The sequence below is a fragment of the Salmo salar genome, chromosome ssa24, assembly GCF_905237065.1.
Source record: "Salmo salar chromosome ssa24, Ssal_v3.1, whole genome shotgun sequence".
In the NCBI taxonomy this organism is placed as follows: domain Eukaryota; kingdom Metazoa; phylum Chordata; class Actinopteri; order Salmoniformes; family Salmonidae; genus Salmo; species Salmo salar.
Window position 1 is genome coordinate 16,137,767 of NC_059465.1, and position 22,152 is coordinate 16,159,918.

At 42.2% G+C, this 22,152-nt stretch overlaps 1 protein-coding gene and 1 pseudogene across 3 annotated transcripts; one reads left to right on the plus strand and one right to left on the minus strand.

Annotated features, from left to right (window-relative positions):
• The first annotated feature begins 525 nt into the window (after positions 1-525).
• Positions 526-16,208, plus strand: LOC106584988 (squamous cell carcinoma antigen recognized by T-cells 3). Of its 2 annotated transcripts, none has more exons than XM_014170697.2 (19): positions 526-776; positions 1,480-1,606; positions 2,534-2,638; positions 2,730-2,914; positions 3,555-3,660; positions 4,404-4,528; positions 4,792-4,947; positions 8,531-8,669; positions 8,857-8,985; positions 9,083-9,160; positions 9,247-9,305; positions 9,425-9,534; positions 9,654-9,766; positions 10,377-10,453; positions 11,961-12,132; positions 12,271-12,746; positions 12,843-12,995; positions 14,029-14,219; positions 14,436-16,208. In XM_014170697.2, exons 1-19 carry the CDS (start codon positions 591-593, stop codon positions 14,623-14,625), a joined length of 2,877 nt encoding a protein of 958 aa, XP_014026172.2. In that variant the 5' UTR covers positions 526-590; the 3' UTR covers positions 14,626-16,208. The 2 variants fall into 2 exon arrangements, with proteins under 2 accessions (XP_014026172.2, XP_014026173.2); XM_014170698.2 differs by having other exon boundaries at positions 8,857-8,964.
• On the minus strand, positions 15,308-18,153 carry LOC106584915 (protein adenylyltransferase FICD-like; annotated as a pseudogene). Its single transcript, XR_001323863.2, has one exon. The product of XR_001323863.2 is annotated as a protein adenylyltransferase FICD-like (transcript).
• Between the last annotated feature and the right edge of the window lie 3,999 nt (positions 18,154-22,152).

Consider the following 22,152-nt stretch of genomic DNA (forward strand, 5'->3'; position numbering starts at 1 on the left):
TGAAGGTGTTGTTACACGTGGTCTGCCACTGCGAGGACGATCAGCTGTCCGCCCTGTCTCCCTGTAGCGCTGTCTTAGGCGTCTCACAGTACGGACATTGCAATTTATTGCCCATGCCACATCTGCATGCCTCCTTGCAGCATGTCTAAGGCACGTTCACGCAGATGAGCAGGGACCCTGGGCATCTTTCTTTTGATGTTTCTCAGAGTCAGTAGAAAGGCCTCTTTAGTGTCCTAAGTTTTCATAACTGTGACCTTAATTGCCTACTGTCTGTAAGCCGTTAGTGTCTTAACTACCAATCCACAGGTGCATGTTCATTAATTGTTTATGGTTCATTGAACAAGCATGGGAAACAGTGTTTAAACCCTTTACAATGAAGATCTGTGAAGTTATTTGGATTTTTACGAATTATCTTTGAAAGACAGGGTCCTGAAAAAGGGACGTTTCTTTTTTGCTGAGTTTATAAAGAGGGGTTCCTGTAGGTACAGGAATGCCCACATGCAGGAACGCCCCGAATTACGGGATGCAGTTGCACCCTTCTCACCTTGGAAAGCTCTCACTGACTGTTACCAGGCAGACAAAGTTCCAACATGGCAGCAACAGGGGACGCAGAGGAGACTCAGTTGCAAGAGATGGAGGAAGAGGCAGGGATGGAAAATGAAATGGATTCAGATGAAGAGGAGGGTTTGGGAATTGAAAATTCCGACGATGAAATAGACGATTCATCAGAAGACGAAAAAGAGAATGAAGCCGAAATTCAGCGTTTGGAGGAGCAGGTATGTTAGCAATTTTAGCTAGCTAAGCTAACTTACTCTCGCTTTGTTTGAGAAATTAATGGAAACCTAGCTAGCCATTTATCTAACGTTTGTCAACAACTAACAACGGTGTCGGTTACATTGAGATTTGAAAGCAATCCACATCACAAACAGCAAGTTGGCTTGTTTGCAGACTTGCACCGATTACATTGAAAAGAACGAAAGCTAGCTAGCGAGCTAATGGTAGTTCGCTTGCTACTATTAGCCAGCTAGTTTCGTTGGAGTAACGTTGACTATGTAACGTTACTATACTAGCTAATGTTGACTCATTATATAACTTGCTAGCATGTTACCTAGCCACAACAATATAACTTACGAATTTAGTAAATATCAAATACGGATTTATAGGCAGTTAGCTAGCTAGTTACATTGGCGTTAGCTAGATAGCCAGCAAATCCATGCTTTCTGCGAAGTTTATTTCCCCAACGACAACGTGCTTGCAGCAGCTGTAAACACGCGCCCTTTTTTTGCGAGCTGCAGCTAGTTAGAGAGTCAGCAACAAAATTGAACAGTATTTGGTTGATTGCACAAACAATACTTACTACACAATTAAGTGGTGGAGTCCTGTTTAGTTAGTTTCGTTGAAAGTTTGTTTGCTTACCAAAGACACTTTGTAAATGCACCCCAATGGTTGTTGGTCTGACTCTTGTACTCTAACTTTCAGCTGTCCATCAATGCTTTTGATTACAACTGTCATGTGGACCTCATAAAACTCCTGAGGCAGGAGGGGGAGCTGCCTCGGCTGCGTAAGGCAAGGCAGAAGATGAGTGAGCTCTTCCCACTCACTGAAGGTTGGTTGGTGTCTGATGGCCTTTGGAGATGCAGTGTTGCAGACAGCTTTGTGCATTACTACTTCTTTGATTGAGCTGAAGTGCTTCATGCAGTAGACTGGATTACATCTAACGTGCTGACCACACCACCCGCTTCACATGAACTAGTGTTGCAAAGTAAATGTACACATATATTATTCAATCATTGCACCCACACTGCTCACAAGCGTCTGCGTAGTCAGGCGCTAAAATATAACTTGCTTCTATTTGTGACGCTTGACACACTGCAAGGCCTGCCCATCTGATTTCTTCATTGGTTTTTAGAAGCATATACTGTTGATTTAAAGATGAACTGAGGTCCACACTCCAGCCCAGTTGGTGGTGGTAATGCACCTTAAAGTTGGTTGCCAACCACCATATAAAGTCAGAAGAAGAAACCTGAAAGAAGTTTCTAGTAATCTCTCTAACTCGATTTACACTTTTGTCTGTGGATTAATTGTCGGAGTAGAGGAACTTGTGCATTTCAGGTAAAATAACAGCTGAATATTTATATCCCATAACAAATCAGCTAACAACAGCAAGCTAGCTAAATTGCCATAAAGTTTTTTTTTTTTTTTCAACCTGTCCCCAAATTAATATAGTTGGTTCAGAGTTCTTTTTAATATTTCAACCTGCGTGTCCTGATCACGTCTGGAGTGGGTGGACAAAAATCAACATGCGCGCAATGCCGTATGCCAGGTCTAGTCAGAATTTAAGACTTGTTCAAAATAGGTCTGCTGCTCCTTTTGTTGTGATTTGATTGGCCTTTTATGGATGATGATTTAATAATTTGGAACAAGGTTTACTGTTTCAACACATTCCTGTGGAAAGTTGTGATGGTTTCATTGTTTTGAACATACTGAATGTTGTTGTGAACTGTATGCAAAGCTGACTTGTCCTCTCCTGCAGAGATTTGGCTGGACTGGCTCAAGGATGAGATCCACCTAACAGAAGAGGAGGCGAACCGGGAGAAAGTCTATGAGCTCTTTGAGACGGCTGTGAAAGATTATATCTGTGAGTTCTGCCCCCACTCATTGGCTTGTGTTTTACGATTCTATATGATGTTATTTTAAACTAAACATTGCATTTCTTGTGTGGCCTTCAGGCCCTGAAATCTGGCTGGAATATGCCCAATACTCTATCGGGGGCATGGGACTGCCTGGTGGGATGGAGAAGGTGAGGTCCATCTTCGAGAGAGCCCTGACAGCTGTGGGGCTGCACATGACCAAGGGGGCGACTGTGTGGGAGGCCTACAGGGAGTTTGAGAACGCCATACTGGCAACTGTTCAGGTGAGCTCCCATGAAGAATAATGATCTCAAGTAGCTGCAACATGCTACTCATTTCTCTATACCTCCCCATGTCTTTATTTCTCAGGGTGTTTTGTAGGGCTTGGAATTGCTATACGTTATTATCACGATACTTAGGTGCTGATATGTATTGCGGTTCTCACGATTCTATATGTATTGCGATTCGATGCTGTCATTTGATGTTCCAAACATATTGCTGACCATATGTCTGCTGCAGAAGAACAAGAGAGCCATGAGAAAACAAGTTTTGATCAGCCATGGAAATAAAAGTGCCGAAAACAAATTGCTTCCCTATTTGAAAAGAAGATGGAGAACACGATATGAAGGAGAAATACTTGTGTTTTGGTGCACGTACAGCAAACTAGCGCAATAATTATTGCGATATTGTCAATGCGATATGATGATTATTCGCCTAAAATTATATGCTGATTTGTAACTATCGATTTCCCAATCACTAGTGTTTTGTATAAGAACATCTGCTAAACGAATGATGGTACGTTTTCCTTATTTCTGAGTATTAGGCAGAAACAAAAAAAATGCATGATTTGAACTCAATCTGATATTACACAAACCAGTCTCTGCTGGATTTTGAATCCGTTTTCTCTCCCTGCTTTCTCCTCAGCCGCCCCCTGGCAGCGTTCCCACCCGTGAGCAGCAGGAGCTTCTGAACGCTCAACTCGAGCGCATCCACACTCTGTTCCGCCGCCAGCTGTCCATCCCCTTAATGGGTAAGGCTCTTCCTGCTCGTCTCTGGGGGGGGGGGGATTCGGTTGGATGGAATAGCATGTCCTTAAGAGTCCATGGCAGACTTGGGAGTTACCCATTGCAAAGACCTTTTCAGGACAGAGATGTGGAGAGCCAGTGCAATGTCAGGAGAGTTGTGGTGTGTTGCTTTCTCTTACTATGTGGCTTTTCAAAGACTAAACGGAGGTTTCCAGAGAAAGCACTCATCCTCACCAGGCCCAGTAATGTGGTCCCTGACCAACCTTTCATCCAAGCGCAGGACTGGCCAAGAGATAAATGGTCTGGTGTTGTCTGCTGCCTTTTTTTCTGATACGGCTGAACGGCCACCGGAGGTATTTCTGGAACGGCTAAACCCATCTCTCTCCTCTATGACCTGTGCCAACGCTCAGTGTATAATCCCTCCTTATCTATGGCCTGTCAGTCAGTGTTTTGTACCCCCACAAGATGATGGCACAAAGAAAAGGAAAACCGGTCAAGCATTTACATGGCTGTGTGTTATTGGTCAAATGAGGAACAACTCTGAACATTTCAAAAGCCAGTATCCCAATAAATGAGATTTGGAACTTTTGGTGTGTCTCCATTCAAGTCATTGTAATAGACGCACAGGATGATTTTTATATAATCACCTTCATTCTTAGCCACACTTAGAATGTGGCTGGCTGTTGTATGCATATTCAGGGGTTGAGTCTGAAAGGTTTCTCCTAATGATAACTGTGCTCTTTTGCAGACATGGACGGAACATATGCAGAGTATGAGGAGTGGTCTGACCAGGGGGTGTCTGATACAGTCTCCCAGAAGTACAAGGGGGCCCTGAAACAAATGGAGAAGAGCAAGCCTTATGAGGAGACTCTGGTACTTACCTAGATTGTATTCTAGTCTGGACATTTGTACCATACTGTTTGTTTTGGAAGGATTTTAAGCATTCAATTCGATTACACTGCCTTGAAAGTAGCAGTAGATTTGTAGTAAAGTTATGTATCATTTTAGTATTATGTGCTTAAGCAAAGGTCTTGCTTTTTTTCTATGTGTGAAATCTCTGTGGACTCTGTGTGCGTCTGTATTCTAGACATGGTTGTCTGCTCAATGCCTTTAACATGCCAACATTTGTGTTTCAGATGATAGCCGAGCCGCCCAAGCTGGCAGAGTATCAGACCTACATTGACTATGAGCAAAAGGAGAGTGACCCAGCACGGATCCAAATCATCTTTGAGCGGGCATTGTCAGAAAACTGCCTGGTACCAGACATGTGGGCGAAGTACACCAAATACCTGGTGAGTGCCCCCCCCCATTTTTTTAATTACTCACAGCCAGCCGTCTCCCTCTCTCCAGCAGCTCCTGAAATGTATTCATGGGCCTTTGAATATCTTTAATGGGATGGTAATTAGATGCTGCGATAGCAAACACAGGCATAGAGTAATTCATCAGAGCCTTGGCGTTTCGCTAGTTTGAAGAAAAAAACTAGTTTTAATCATATGGTTCCTAACCTGTAGTCCATTAGGCTCTCTTTAAGAAGCCCAGTTTTGGCACTTGCTGTGTCTCACATAGGAACCCAGGCTCAGCAACTAATAGAATTTAAGGAAATGAAGAAAGCCATCAAGGTAGCTAGCTATATGCTGTGGAAGTGCTGTGATTAAATCTAGTCGTCTCCCGCATATACTCAGAGAATTGATTACATTGGAAGTGTGATTTAACTGAATTATATGCTTCCACACATTAATCAAATCATTAACACTGCCTAATGGAGTTTGGCAGTATATTATTCCTTGTGCAGTGTTGTGAAAACACCAACACCAGCAACACATCTACAGAGGTGTGGAATATCAGTAGCTGCCGTAGTGAAACCTTTCTGCTATCCCATGGTTGCACCTACCTAACAAAAACATGTCCTTAATATCACCCAGGTAGAAATTATAGAAGATTTGCTGTCTTTGAGTTCCTTGTCAATAGTGTTGCACGGTGTACGGAAACTTGGGTACTTTTCTGATACTATAACATGAAAAAAACATTTTGGTACTATAATTTGTTACTTTCGATTCTTCTATCAAATGTGTCTCACTTCGTATTCTGACTGAGAGGATCAAGTCTGTAGTCATTTGCCAACCGGGCCAGTAACTTCTAAGTGCATTTGGTGTTCCAGTTTGACTTTTACATGCCTTGTAGAAGTCCAATAGAAAACTGCTGGTGCACTGCATTGAGATTACACGTGGAAAACTCATGCTATATTTGAGCAGTATGATTGGCCGTTCATTCAAGCACCACCACACTTGATGCAAGTTGCATTTTATTGAGCAGTATATGGGTGAGTCGATAAATCAATCATTCAATAACCCCCCCCCAAAAAATAACTTGTCCTTCGTAAAGTAAGACTCGCCCTTTACTTTTGGCCCCCTACTAGCACTGACTTTGCTGATGACTACTTTATTTATGAACATTTTACTTAGTATGACTGAGATGTGGTTGTCCCACTTAGCTATCTTAAGATCAGACCACTAACTGTAAGTCACTCTGGATAAGAGCACCAGACTAAATGTAAAATATAATTCACATGCGGGCTGTCCAGACTAGCAAAAAAAACGAATCAATCCACTCACTGAGCTTATTTATTTTGAGGGAAAGTGATTTACAAAAGTTCACTTTCAATTGTGAACATAGTTGAAAATTAGCAATAGGCTACTGTTGATAGTATACAGAAAGACAGTTCTACAATTCAGCTGGCATTCGTCTTGGCTACTGCAGCTAAGAATTAAGAATTTTGTCCACAAATGTATCAACATTTCTATTATAGGTAAATAGTTTAGGATCAGTGAATGCCATAATGTAGTTATTTTGTTAGATACTTCTGCCTATTAGCTGAAATCTTATTTTTTTCAAAGCCATGTTAGCTGCCGTGCTACACATCTTCACAAATCATTGGGATTTGTTGTGCAGTACAGACATTGACTCCCTCCGAGACACGTGTTGCTAGGCAACCCCCCCACTGCACTTGCTGGGGAAGGCCTTTCCCTCGTGGTTAATGCCAGTGTGTGAAACTTGCTAACAATTGTTTGTGCTATGAAAATACAACTAAATAAATACTGCACTCACAATTTATTTGCTAGAGTCATGATAGTGTTAGACAAAGCAAGGAAAATGAACTTCAAAACGTGATGTAACATTAGTTTTATTGGAATTTGCAGCTGGTGGTAAGTAATGAATCTGACTATTGGGTTACATAGTTGGTAAGTAGTGAGTGTGATTATTGGGTTATATATACAGTACCAGTCAAAAGTTTAGACACCATCTCATTCCAGGGTTTTTCTTTATTTTTACTATTTTCTACATTGTTGAATGATAGTGAAGACATAAACGATGAAATAACACATATGAAATCATGTAGTAACCAAAAAAGTGTTAAACAAATCAAAATATAGTTTATATTTGAGATTCTTCAAAGTAGCCACCCTTGCCTTGATGACAGCTTTGCACACTCTTGGCATTCTCTCAACCAGCTTTATGAGGTAGTCACCTGGAATGCATTTCAATTAACAGGTGTGCCTTTTTAAGTTAACTTGTGGAATTTCTTTCCTTAATGCATTTCAGCAAATCCGTTGTGTTGTGACAAGCTAGTGATGGTATACAGAAGATAGCCCTGTTTGGTAAAAGACAAAGTCCATATTATGGCAAGAACAGCTCAAATAAGCAAAGAGAAATGACAGTCCATCATTACTTTAAGACATGAAGGTCAGCCAAACCATAAAATGTCAGGAACTTTGAAAGTTTCTTCAAGTGCAGTCACAAAAACCATCAAGCGCTATGATGAAACTGGCTCTCATGAGGACCACCATGGGAAAGGAAGACCCAGAGTTACCTCTACTGCAGAGGATAAGTTCATTAGAGTTAACTGCACCGCAGATTAAAGCCCAAATAAAGGCTTCACAGAGTTCAAATAACATCAGCTGTTCAGAGGAAACTGTGTGAATCAGGCCTTAATGGTCAAATTGCTGCAAAGAAACCACTACTAAAGGACACCAATAAAAATAAGATACTTGCTTGGGCCAAGAAACACAAGCAATGGACATTAGACCGGTGAAAATCTGTCCTTTGGTCTAATGAGTCCAAATTTGAGATATTTGGTTCCAATCGCCGTGTCTTTGTGAGCCGCAGAGTAGGTGAACAGATGATCTCCGCATGTGTGGTTCCCACCGAGAAGCCTAGAGGAGTAGATGTGATGGTGTGGGGGTGCTTTGTTGGTGACACTGTCAGTGATTTATTTAGAATTCAAGGCACTCTTAACCAGCATGGCTACCACAGCATTCTGCAGCGATACACCATCCCATCTGGTTTGGGCTTAGTGGGACTATATTTGTTTTTCAACAGGACAATGACCCAACACACCTCTAGGCAGTGTTATGGCTATTTGACCAAGAAGGATAGTGATGGAGTGCTGCATCAGATGACCTGGCCTCCACAATCACTCGACCTCAACCCAATTGAGATGGTTTGGGATGAGTTGGACCACAGAGTGAAGGAAAAGCAGCCAACAAGTGCTCAGCATATGTGGGAACTCCTTCAAGACTGTTCGAAACGCATTCCAGGTGAAGCTGGTTGAGAGAATGCCAAGAGTGCAAAGCTGTCATCAAGGCAAACGGTGGCACTTTGAAGAATCTAAAATATATTTTGATTTGTAATACCTTTTTTTGGATACTATTCTACAATGTAGAAAATAGTAAATAAAGAAAAACCCTTGAATGAGTAGGTGTCAACTTTTGACTAGTACTAATATAGATCTCTCGATACTTGGAGACATAGAATCAATATAATATCATCAAAGATAATATGCGGACACTCTACTGTATCGAATTGCTGTTGCCTCAGGACCGCCAACTGAAGATCAAAGACCTGGTCCTGTCCTCTCACGACCGTGCGGTCAGGAACTGCCCCTGGACCATGGGCCTGTGGAAGAACTACCTGCTGGCCCTGGAGAGGCATGGGGCCGACCACCACACTATCTCAGGTAACCAGTGGACCACAGGAGGGTTATGGTGGCAGCACTGATATCTGTCATGCATGGAGAGGATGTAAACAAATATTTCAAGACATTCGTTTAATGTATGTTTCAAGGAAAATAGGTGAACTTGTTTACAGGAGTTTTGCCCATGAGACTGTGGAATTATGAAGATCATCTCTTTTTCCCTCCACAGATGTTTTTGAAAAGGCCCTGAATGCTGGTTTCATACAAGCCACAGATTACGTGAATATCTGGGAAGCGTACCTCGATTACCTGAGGCGGCGCGTCGATTTCAGCAAAGGTGAAAGCACCTTAACATTGGGTAATGCAAAGTAACATAAGTAATACCATCTTATTAGTGGAGTCAAGTGTATACATGAAAGAAGTCCTCTATTGATAATGGCATTATGTGTTTCCAGAGTCGAGCAGAGAGCTGGAGGAGCTGCGGGCAGCCTTCACCCGGTCTCTGGACTATATGAAACAGGATGTGGAAGAGAGTAAGTGGACCTGCAGCCTGTGTACTGTTCATCTGTCTTTGTGCGTTTGTGTTGGAGACTCACCACCATGTCTTGCTCCTTTTAAGGGTTTAGTGAAAGTGGAGACCCCTCTTGTACCATCATGCAGGTCTGGGCAAAGATAGAGGTAAGGGTGAAGATTATGACACGCTCGTCTTGTGTTCACTTGCTTCTATCAGTTCAAAAACAGCATCTATACAAATTAAAATGTGATTTTTATACCACCTCTTTCCTCTCTTTGACCAGGCCTTGCATTGTAAGAACATGCAGAAGGCCAGAGAACTGTGGGACAGCATCATGACAAAAGGGAACGCCAAATTCGCCAACATGTGGTTGGAGTACTATAACCTGGAGAGGTCAGTGAGGTCACTCTTTAGTTGTCACCTATAAACTGTTGATTTAAAGGTTAGAGATATTGATTTATCAATGACGAATCTGATGCTGATTTTGTGTGATCTTTTCTGACTCTTTGCAGGTCGTACGGAGACGCTCTCCACTGCAGGAAAGCCCTCCACAGGGCCGTCCAGTGTACCTCCGACTACCCAGAGCATGTGTGCGAGGTCCTGCTCACCTTTGAGAGGGTTGAGGGTAAGTCAACGTGATGGAAATGTCATGAATGAGGGGATTCGATTAAGCTGGTCTGGGTTGCACTGGGCTATGGCCCGTCACGTGACTGCAAAGCCGGCGAGGGAGTTGCGAATTTGCCGTACTTTGTGCCTCTTGGTCATATTGTAAAACAAGGCAGCCTGATTCATTGTTCAGAAACATCTATTTTCCATTAAAATATATTTTACTATTTTCAAACTAGTTTTCATTGGGAAGGCAGAAAGCGTTTTTTATCAAAACAATCACTTTAGCATGTGAAAACACAGAATCCTACTCATTACTCCACGTACTTAACTTGTGTCACTTTTGTTTTGCGCCGACTTTGCCGTCGGCCATAGCGTGGCACCCTGGTCAGGCCCGGGAGGCAGCCTGGTTCCAAAATGAATGCAATCACTTTTCACCGGTGCAAACTCTCACCAACCGTGCTCCCGGGTCAGCTTAATCAAATCCCCTCAATAAGTGGACAGGTATCTGGAGTGTCAGTTAATGGGATGGATTGGCTTATGTGTTGAAAACACAACACTGTATTGGTAAACCTTAGTCTGAGAGTAAGGTGACTGTTTCATTGCAGTTTGTTCTGTGTCACCTCCAGGTTCTCTGGAGGACTGGGATGCAGCGGTGCAGAAGACTGAGACACGGCTGAACAGAGTCAATGAGCAGAGGTCCAAGGTAGGACGACACAGCAACACTCAAAACAACACTGCTGCTAGTTATGCCTGTGGACATAGTGCCTTCAGAAAGTATTCATACCCCTTGACTTATTCCACATTTTGTTGGGGTACAGCCTGAATTCGAAATTGATTTCTTTTTTTTCACCCATCTACACACAATACCCCCATAATGACAAAGTAAAAACATGTTTTGTTTTTTGGGGGAAATTTATTGAAAATGAAATACAGAAATATCTCATTTACATAAGTATTCACACCCCTGGGTCAATACTTTGTAGAAGCACCTTTGGCAGCGATTACAGATGTAGGTCTTTGTGGCTAAGTCTGTAAGAGCTTTCCACACCTTGATTGTGAAACATTTGCCCATTATTCTTTAAGCCCTGTCAAATTGGTTGTTGAGCATTGCTAGAAAACTCCCCAGTCCTTAACGAATACAAGCATACCCATAACATGATGCAGCCACCACTATGCTTGAAAATATGGAGAGTAATGTGTTGTATTGGATTTGCCTCAAACATAACACTTTGTATTCAGGACAAAAAGTTAATTGCTTTGCCACATTTTGTTGTGCCTTGTTGCAAACAGGATGCATGTTTTGGAATATTTTTTTAATTCTGTACAGGCTTCCTTTTCTCTCTCAATTAATGTAGTATTGTGGAGTAACTACAATGTTGTTGATCCATCTTCAGTTTTCTCCTATCACAACCATTAAACGCAAACTGTTTTAAAGTAACCATTGGCCTCGGTGAAATCCCTGAGCAGTTTCCTTCCTCTCTGGCAACTGAGTTAGGAAGGAGCCTGTATCATTGTAGTGACTGGGTGTATTGATACACCATCCAAAGTCTAATTAATAACATCACCGTGCTCAAAGGGATATTCAATGTTTGCTTTTTTTATATTTACCCATCTACCAATAGGTGCCCTTCTTTGCAAGCCATTGGAAAACCTCCCTGGTCTTTGTGGTTGAATCAGTGTTTAAAATTCACTGCTTGACTGAGGGACCTTACAGATAATTAATGATATGTGTGAGGTACAGAGATGAGGTAGTCATTCAGAAATCATGTTAAACACTTATTGCACACAGTGATTGCATGCAACTTATTATGTGACTTGTTAATCAGTTCAGGATTAAAAATATGTTTTAGGTTTGCCATAAGAGGTTGCAAACTTAACTCTTTTCCATTTTTCTTATTTGTAAACATTTTGAAAAGTGAAATTCCACTTAATGGGGCATTGTGTGTAGACCAGTGACACAAAACATCTCAATTTTAAATTCAGGCTGTAACACGGGTGGGCAACTCCAGTCCTCGGGGGCCTGACTGCTGTCACACTTTTTCTCCATCCCAAGCAAACACAGCTGATTAATCAAAATGCATTCTAAACTGAAGATCATGATTAGTTGATTATTGGATTCAGGTGTGTTAGCTGGGGCAAAACTGTGACACCAATCAGGTTCCTGAGGACTGGAACTGTCAGGTTCATAACGCCATCAATGTCCCTCTCAGGTGACAGCGAAAGAGGCCCATGTGGCTCGACAGGAGGAGGAGAAGACTGAACAGCGGCGGAGGGCCAAGGCAGACAAGAAGAACCAGAAGAAGGGCCAGAAAGGCAGCAGGCCTGGGGACAAGAGGAAGGCAGAGGACAAGGATTACGAGGATGAGTGGGGAGAGGAATCGGGTAAGGAGAAGCATGAAGATCATACCTTTATTTAACATAGGAATATTATTGCTTGGTCTCCACTTATGCTAATAAAGTGGCATGTATAGAAGTCATCCTGTGTGTTTGCTCAATCTTTGTGTCACCTATGTGCGACAGAGCAACCTCCAAAGAGGCACAGAGGGGAGAGTGACCAAGGCTTCAGGGGAGGAGGCGGTGGTGCTGAGGAGTTCATGGGGACAGAGAGTGGGCTGTTTGGGAGGAGAGCCCCCCCTGGCCGCAGACAGGAACCCCCTGGTGCTAAGAGGGGCCAGCAGGTGGCACCAGCCACCGTATGGAAGACCCAGGAAGATGACCCTGAGCTACGCAAGGATGACTGCAGTGTGTTTATCAGTAACCTGGCCTTCACCATGGACGATCCAGAGAAGAGGCTAAAGAAGTTGTTTGAGCCCTGTGGTCCTGTCCAGTCGGTGCGCCCCGTCTATGCTGCCAAGGGCTTCAGAGGGTACTGCTACGTGCAGTTTGAGGGCAAGGCGTCTGTGCTCGAGGCCCTGAAGATGGACCGGCAAGAGGTGGAAGGCAGGCCCATGTTCGTATCACCCTGTGTGGATAAAAACAAGAACCCTGATTTTAAGGTAAGAGACCCACATGTTGGTTTGCATTTAGAGGTGGATGAATGGAATGGTGGTTCACCATGTGGCTAGTAAGTAACTTAATTTCTCTTCCGCTAGGTGTTTAAGTACAACACAAACCTAGAGAAACACAAGATCTTTATCTCGGGCCTTCCCTTTTCCTGCACCAAGGAGCAGCTAGAGGAGCTGTGCAAGGATAATGGCACCGTTAAAGACATCCGCCTGGTCACCAACCGCTCAGGCAAACCCAAGGTGAGGCATAACGCTGGGAGGTAGGGTTATTCCTTTCTCTATCCAGATGTTAAGAGTAGTTATTTGCTCGAGTCTTATATTGTAATGTGAATAAAACATCCAAACTATTTTATTTAACTAGGCAAGTCGGTTAAGAACAAATTCTTAATTACAATGACGGCCTACCCCGGCCAAACCCTAACCTGGATGACGCGGGGCCAATTGTTCACTGCCCTATGGGACTCCCAATCACGGCCAGTTGTGATACAGCCTGAAATCGAACCAGGGTCTGTAGTGACGCCTCTAGCACTGAGATGCAGTGCCTTACGACCGCTGCGCCACTCTGGAGCCCCAACTAGGAGTGTGACCATTTTAAACGTTAAAAGGTTTAAATGAAATTGGGATCCTTAACATTAAGAAAAAGCACTAACTGTTTTTTTTATGTAGATGCAGAAAGTGAACAGTATAGTAGGTCAATTTCCACAGTGTTGAAGCGCAAGGCTCAACTTTTCAGTTGTTTTGGTGTATTAGCGACCACCCGGTGAACAGCATGAAGTGCACACGCGCAGATACTGTGTGACTGAAGTGTTGCATCTCGCTCATCTCAATATTCTAACCTGTTCATTGATGATAGGCCCTGCTTTACTGAAGTTGGGAGTCGATGTGCAAGGAGTTGATTCTCCACTACTACGTCATGAAGTTGGAAAAATAGCAGAGAAAGGCAAGCGACAGCAGCCTCATGTATCGCAATACTTTGCGAATTTAAATGAAAAGAAAATGTAATGTAAACTTTGCGAGGTGAAATTGAGGTGCAATGCTTAACCTTCTGAAAGGGATGCACCGTGAGACCCAAACCATTACTAGCGGCAGCACAGCTGCAATGTAAATTCACGTGGTTTTAATGGAAAACTGATTTCAACAAATTCCGTTTAAATGTTCTATTTGTCAAATCTCTAATCCAAACAGATTGTTTGAATCACAGATGTAAAAGCTTCATTGACACATTGGTCATTAGATTTTGCTGGTCTAATGTGCTACTGTGTGGTGTCTGCAGGGTCTGGCGTACGTGGAGTTTGGGGATGAGGCTCAGGCCTCCCAGGCCGTGCTGAAGTTGGATGGCACAGTACTACAGGAACACACACTCTCTGTTGCCATTAGCAACCCGCCTCGCAGAAACACTGCTGACAAGCCTGGCTTCAGCAGACCCGTGGGAGCCATGATGCCCCGGTCTATGGTCTATGGATCGTAAGTTGCCCAACGATCGAGCAATAATGTATTCTTCACACACACTGGCACCCAAAACAATTTAATACACAAAGATATTTCCCTTAACATGGTACTCAGTCCATTTAGCCAACTCATAAGACATAAGCTGCCTTTTGAATCTGCTATTCTCACCCTCTAAAGATGTATAATATAAATGTGAAACAAGAACTGATTCCTTTTGGATTTGTTTTTCAGGAGGGGAAAAGGACGCACCCAGCTCTCACTACTCCCTCGTTCACTACATCGGCAGACGGGATCAGAAAGTAAAGCAGAGAATGGGACTGCACCTAAACCCACAGGGGGCGAATCTGGAGATGCTGGGAATGAAGCACAGGCCAAGCCCTTGTCTAATTCAGACTTTGCCAAAATGCTTTTCAAAAAGTGAAAACCATGGGCTGAAAATAATAAACTGCCTTTGTATGGAAAGCCATCTTGTGTCCTTGAGAAGAGATGGCAGATATTGTGCTGTACATTTTTGACTCCCCTTTATTCCACACCAATGGCCCCCATGTTTCTTGTCACGTTCTGTAAGAAAGCCTTAATCTCCCTGGCTCAACTGGCCCCAGACCCCATATTACCACATCCTTTTGAACAAGTGTGAATGTCTATTTTAATTGGGAAAGGTGTTTTATAGAAGACGTATCATATGTGTATGTGAATAATACTTATCGTGTGTTCTGTTAAGGGATTAAAAAAAAAAAACCAGCTTGTGACTCATGTTTTAAAAGGTATATGTAAGAGCTTGACTTTGAGATGTATGTGTAAATATGTATTACAACAATGAAAGATTTTGTGTTCAGGAAACTTAAGGTGTCAACATACCACTCATCTTTTGTTTTCCCTACATACAACAATATTTGTTTCCATGCAGTGAATGACTGCTTCGCTTTACAGAATATGACCTAAAACTGCAGTTGTACAAATAAGTAATTTGCATATGCACTGGCCAGAAGTCATTCCTCACCTGTTCTGTGCTCACATTTAAAAAATGTAATCCTTTATTATTCCCTTACTGAGACTTCTTTATTGATGGCACTGTAATTTAAGGTTGTCTGTGACTGCTTGTCATTAAAACGCCCCTTTTTTTTTTTTTTTGCCTATCATGTTTAGGCTGTCTTACCTGAAAGGTTAGAAGGGAATACTTTTTTTGTGTATTCTCATTTATTCCAGAGATTGTTTCCAATTTGCTCATTCCTGTGTAAGGTATTGAGTAAGCTATAAGAGGGGTAAGGAATGAACTGACACTGGGGAAGCACTAAAGGGCCTTGGCTTTTGTCATCTGATTCTAACCAGTCCTGTCCACAAGTGAATCGACCACTGTTGAGAGAAAGAAAATCTATGCAGCTGTTATGATTGCAAGAGCCCTCCATGTCCACATATTGTAGGCAGATTTGATAAGTTCAATAAATTACATCATAGGAATGTAAAGGTTTGAACTAAATTTCTAAGTCCCCTTTGCCTTTCAAATGAATGTGGTCGTTAACAATTCTGTAGACCAGTAATCCTGTTTGGATGAGTGGGGAACGTCATGTGTGTTCAGAATTCACACACTCCAAGTGATTAGCCATAGTTTTGTATGTTTGAGAATTATTAGCTATATCTAGCGACGTTCTATCACCACAGTGGCCTAATCTAGTTAGAGACTACAAATGTTTGAGCTTTAGAAGTTACTTTCTGTTTGTCCAATATATGATATATGTACATTGTGTAGTAATTTTGAAATCATTGTTATGGTGTTCACATTTTTCTATTACGAGAACACAAATGTAAACTAGAAATAGCTTTTTATTTACAAAATTGTCAACGCAACCCTGTGAGGAGATTGAACTTGGTCTACTTTTGTTCAGTGATTCTTTTATTTACTGCTTGTTCCAAGTTTTACACTTGTCATTTGAGTGTTGTAAAAATGTCATCTTGTGGTTTTGTTGCCGTTTCTGACCTTAAGTTTATTAAAGCAATTCTAGTAGATGTTGAGTTTTGAAACTAAGGAAATCACATTCAACAGATAATACATTAAAATAAATATATGAAATACATGAAAGTGCTTCAGTGAAATAGAGAATATGAACCAGTTGGATGAGCTACTGTACATTGATGCAAACCATGTTCTCAAAATGACAAGACAGAATAACATGACTGTTGGCCTGCCTATCGCCTGACCACAGAACCTTTTACATGTTGAATCGTCACTGTTTGTCAGCACACAGCAAGTGATTTACTGTGCACTGTATTTCTTGTCCATAATGGGAACAATTCAAAGTAGAATCACAACTCAACCTCATCTCAGACATGTACACATACTGTATTACCCATTCGTAACACCTTCAGTTAATGTAACGCATTCACTCATCTCAGTCATCAAAATAACTCAGATGAATGGAATGCAAATTCAGAATTATAGGCCTAAATGTCCTTTAGAATCGACACTAAAAACAATGAGTAGCTTTGCCAAGAGTATGAAACAGGTACATTTGTGTCTGTGCGCCAACAAGTTCATGACCCTTATGTTTATTCGATGTTAGAAACATTTGACCCGTATCCCTTTATGGACAACAATCTGCAGCTGAAAACGTGTTTTCTATTCACAGCACATACGTAATAATGAGTTCAAACAGCTGCACCTCATACCAGGTAGAGGAAACAAACCATGAGATATGTGAATATTCATTTCTGTAAAGATGCATTCTCCCAGTAAAAATGTTCAAGGTCATGCTATCATTGACACAGGGCTGCTATTTATCCATAAATCAACTAACATATATTTACACTTAGAGCAAGATTAAGCCCAAATTAGCAAATCTAAATAAAGAGAAATACAAAGCCAAACAGTCATGCACCACTCACTCCCGTCCCCTCACTGTTGTGGACAGGGATGGTTTGTTTGCAGTCGGGACAGGCCTGGTGGTGGCTGGAGCCAGGCAGCCCCACAGTGTGCTCAGTGGTGGCGATCAGCAGGGTATCCAGGGTGATCTCTGTGCATTTGGCTATGAAGCGGATGAAGGGGCGGAAGTCACCCTTGTTGGCTGTGTCCAGAGCAGTGTAGTACTCTGAAATTTGCTCTTTGTGGACGGTGATGGGTGGGTAGCGTGCCTGCATGAGCACCAGGTTCATTAGCAGCCGTGACGTGCGCCCGTTTCCGTCCACAAAGGGGTGCACATACACCAGCTTGTAATGGGTGAGCGCTGCGGATTCCACAGGGTGCAGCTGCAGGGCCTCCTCTGAGTTGAGCCACTGCACCAGCTCCTGCATGTGGCGCTCCAGGTCCTGTGGGTGGGGTGGGATGTGGTGCCCTACAAACACCTGGCTGGTACGCAGCCGCCCACCCTCTACAGGGTCTGCGTAGCCCAGCACACGCCGGTGGATCTCCAGGATGTCATTGACAGTGTGGGACAGCAGCGTGGTGTTAATGTACTTCATGGCTGCGTCCACACCAATGACCTCGTTCTGCTCCTGGAGGCTCTTGCCGGGCACGGCGTAGCGAGTCTCAATGATGTGGCAGATCTCAGACAGAGTGAGTGTGTTGCCCTCTATAGCCACTGTGTGGTAGTAGTAGGTTTCTTCCATGACACGTCTAAGGGCAGAGTTACCCTTGGGGATGGACATCATCCTGCTTACTTTACTGTCAATAACCCGTGGCGTTGGTCGATCTCCTCCACCAGGGGGAGTGTGCGGTCACGGCTAACCAGGGCCCTCTCGTTGCATGGTGGGATGGCCAGGGCCTTGGTATATAGGTGGTCTGCTTGGACAACATCCTTCTCCTCCTCCAGAATGGTCCCCAGCTCTGTCAGAGCTTCCACAAAGTCCGGGTTCATGTTGAGCGCATGCACCAGCAGCTTGTGGGCCTTTTCCCTCGCGTCTTCATCTCCACAGCCTGTTGCAGTGCTGCCTTGGCCTCCAGCTGGGTCTCTGCAATCCATACAAACTGCACGCAGAGACATAAAAATGGTATCCACAAATTAATCTGGCTGTGGGAAAGTAAACTCAGGAGAAAAAAAAAAGAAACATCCTCACTGTCAACTGCTTTATTTTCAGCAAACTTAACATGTGTAAATATTTGTATGAACATAATCATGGTAGCATCCACATTAATGCAGAAGTGTTTAGAAACAATCTTATTCTTATTTATAATAAAAGTCACAAAACATTATTTACAATTGGGGACAAAATAATCTGAAACAACCAAAACACCCCCACCAACGGCATCAACAGCGCCACCAGAGAGCACAGGAGCAGGCAGAGCAGCAGTCCCCATCCGCCAAGGAGACGGCCACTGCTGTAACGCCACCACACCGCTTATGCAGCCATCATCACTGATGATAGCATCCTCCATTCTCAAGTGACACATTCCCCATCTATTCCAGTTGGGCTAGCCGAGGAACAGCTGTGTAGGAGAGAGGCAGAATCAGTTCACACAAAATCAGTGGTGGAGAAAAAAAATGCCCAGTTGTTATACTTGAGTAAAAGTAAAGATACCTTAACAGAAAATGACTCACGTAGAGGTGAAAGTCACTCAGTAAAATACTACTTGAGTAAAAGTATTCTGTTTTAAATATACTTAAGTATCAAAAGTAAATGTAATTGTAATAACAGACTTAATTATTTGTACTTTTAAAATATAATTTCAAATTCCTTATATAAGCAAGCCAGATGGCGCCATAATGTTTTTTTTAATTTATTTACGGATAGCCAGGGGCACACCAACACAATTTACAAACGAAGCATGTGTGTTTAGTGAGTCTGCCAGATCAGAGGCAGTAGGGTTGACCAGGGATGTTGCCTTGATAAGCGTGTGAATTGGACCCTTTTCCTGTCCTGCTAAGCATTCAAAATGTAACGAGTACTTTTGGGTGTCAAGGAAAATGTATTAAATGATTTTCTTTAGGAACGTAGTGAAGTAAAAGTTGTCAAAAATATAGAAAATAAAGTATAGATACCCCCAAGAAGTACTTAAGTAGTACTTTAAAGTATTTTTACTTAAGTACTTTACACCACTGCACAAAATGTATGATTGTTTCATTTTTGATAGCTGTGTCAGTTGTGTGCATGTCAAACGAAAAACTTAGGAGGCATACTTTAACTAACGTTAAACATAGCTAGCTGTGTTTAAATGAGTAGCTAAATAATGAATTCAACCAAATAGTAAGAGTAGCTATATATATATATATAATAATAATTAATAATAATAATTTTTTTTTTTTTTTTTTACATTTTACATTTTTTTCAAATCACCCAATACACAAGACATAGCCGGATTGCTAACTAACTACCGGCAGCATTTTCAATAATTAGACTACTGCAAAAATACTAGAGTCTGCGTACTCACCACATTGCACCATTCTTGACTAGAAATCATACAACAAGCTATGTGTAATGTTAAATAAAAAGTATCAGTCTCTAAGTACCCACTATCGTTTGTAAACTAAAGATAACTTAAGTAACTAAAGAGCTGCTTAGCTGAAATACACATCAACTTCCTGGGAGAGCAGGCTGGAATATATACTGGAAATATGATTGGGCACTTGAAAATTGTTTGCTATGGTTGATTGGCTCAGATCTTCCAAGCGTGTGTTCAGCCAGACAAACACCGGTTCGTAGCCCTCGTTGATTGGATGTAGGCTACCGCTGCACAAATTAGGTTCTGCCTGATTAAAATGTAACCAAAGTTGAATATTATGCAATGTAATAACTGTCAGGTTATGCCATTGGATTTTGGTGAGTAAATCATTTTGCATTGATTAAATAGTTCGACCTGTATATTATTGTATCATAACCTAGCCTGCAGCCTATGTTGACAGTCAGCACTGACTAACTTGGTGATCATGTAACACAGTCCTAAATTGCAAATAGGCCTATAGATATTCCCATTTCATTTTTCCACGAGAGTCAGTGCTGAGAAAAGTCCTCTACCAGTTTTAGGGGGTGGGTAATTGACACAACTACACACTGGCTGGAGCAACGAGAGGGGTCCAACTGCAGACATCATCTCTCAGGCCCATCATCTCCCAGACTCACACATGCTGACCAAACCGGACAAGCGCGTACGCCATCGCGCGCACATTGATTTTGTTCACCCACACCAGAAGTGATCAGGACAAGCAGGTTGAAAAAATAAATACAACTCTGAACCAATTATACTAATTTGGGAACAGGTCAAAAAGCATTAAACATTTATGGCAATTTAGCTAGCTAGCTTGCTGTTGCTAGCTAATTTGTCCTGGTATATAAACATTGGGTTGTTATTTTACCTGAAATGCACAAGGTCCTCTACTCCGAACAATTAATCCACAGATAAAATGGTAAACCGAATTCGTTTCTTGTCATCTCTCCTCCTTCCTTCAGGCTTCTTTTTCTTCTTTGGACTTTATATGGCGGTTGGCAACCAACTTTACAGCATTACTACAACCGACCAGAGTGTGGACCTAAATTCATCTTTCAATCACCCACGTGGGTATATGCTCCTAAAAACCAATGACAAGATGGCAGAGGACGGACGAGCGTCACAAATAGAACCAATTTCTATTTTAGCGCCTGGCCACGCAGATGCTCGCTGACGTGTGCTAGCAGTGTGGGTGCAATGATTGAATAGCATGTATGTGTACATTTATTTTGCAACGCTCACGCATGCGACGTGACCGGTCTGGTCAGCCTGTCAGACCCATCATCTCCCAGACTAAATTAAACACTCTGGTAATACTTTTATTTCCCTTTTAAGCTTTATTTCAATTGCATTGAAAATAAAGGGAAATCCAGAATATCAAAAGTGTCAGTTACACACAAGCATTAAGATCCCCACAACAAAGCCTACAAGCTATAATAATATGCTAACGTTCATTCAACTATTTTCATTCAACACCAAAAACTCGTACCACCAGTAGGTGGCAGTAGAGTTAAATAATTGAGGTGTCCTGGCTTTGGTGAACGGCCTGAGAGATGATGGGCCTGATAGATGATGTCTGCAGTTAGATGATTGGGAGAAACAGAAATCTTTCAAAGGGGTATTATTAACTCTTTCATGGAAGACAACTGCTGGCAAAGACATCCTTGCCCCCAGAACATTTATCTCCTGATTAATTATACAGTGCCTTGCAAAAGTATTCATCCCCCTTGGGGGTTTTCCTATTTTGTTGCATTACAACCTGTAATTTAAATGGATTTTTATTTAGATTTCATATAATGGACATACACAAAATAGTCAAAATTGGTGAAGTGAAATGAAAAATTTTTCTTTTTTCCAAAAATTCAAAAAAATTCACAACGGAAAACTGGTGCGTGCATATGTATTCACCCCCTTTGCTATGAACCCCCTAAATAAGATCTGGTGCAATCAACTACCTTCAGAAGTCACATAATTAGTTAAATAAAGTCCGCCTGTGTGCAATCTAAGTGTCACATGATCTGTCACATGATCTCAGTATATATACACCTGTTCTGAAAGGCCCCAGAGTCTGCAACACCACGTCGCAAGGGACACCACCAAGCAATCGGCACCATGAAGACCAAGGAGCTCGCCAAACAGATCAGGGACAAAGTTGTGGAGAAGTACAGATCAGGCTTGGGTTATAAAAAAATATCTGAAACTTTGAACATCCCACAGAGCACCATTAAATCCATTATTAAAAAATTGAAAGAATATGGCACCACAACAAACCTGCCAAGAGAGGGCCGCCCACCAAAACTCATGGACCAGGTAAGGAGGGCATTAATCAGAGAGGCAACAAAAAGACCAAAGATAACCCTGAAGGAGCTGCAAAGCTCCACAGCGGAGATTGGAATATCTGTCCATAGGACCACTTTAAGGCGTACACTCCACAGAGCTGGGCTTTACAGAAGAGTGGCCAGAAAAAAAGCCATTACTTAAAGAAAAAAATAAGCAAACACGTTTGATGTTCGCCAAAAGGCATGTGGGAGACTC

What these genes read in the sequence shown, in the direction of transcription:
- LOC106584988 (XM_014170697.2), top strand. Translation starts at nt 591, where the DNA reads ATGGCAGCAACAGGGGACGCAGAGGAGACTCAGTTGCAAGAGATGGAG. An exon ending in AGGTCTGGGCAAAGATAGAG is followed by an intron (nt 9,306 to 9,424) that starts GTAAGGGTGAAG and finishes CTCTTTGACCAG; the next exon opens with GCCTTGCATTGTAAGAACAT. An exon ending in ACCGCTCAGGCAAACCCAAG is followed by an intron (nt 12,996 to 14,028) that starts GTGAGGCATAAC and finishes TGGTGTCTGCAG; the next exon opens with GGTCTGGCGTACGTGGAGTT.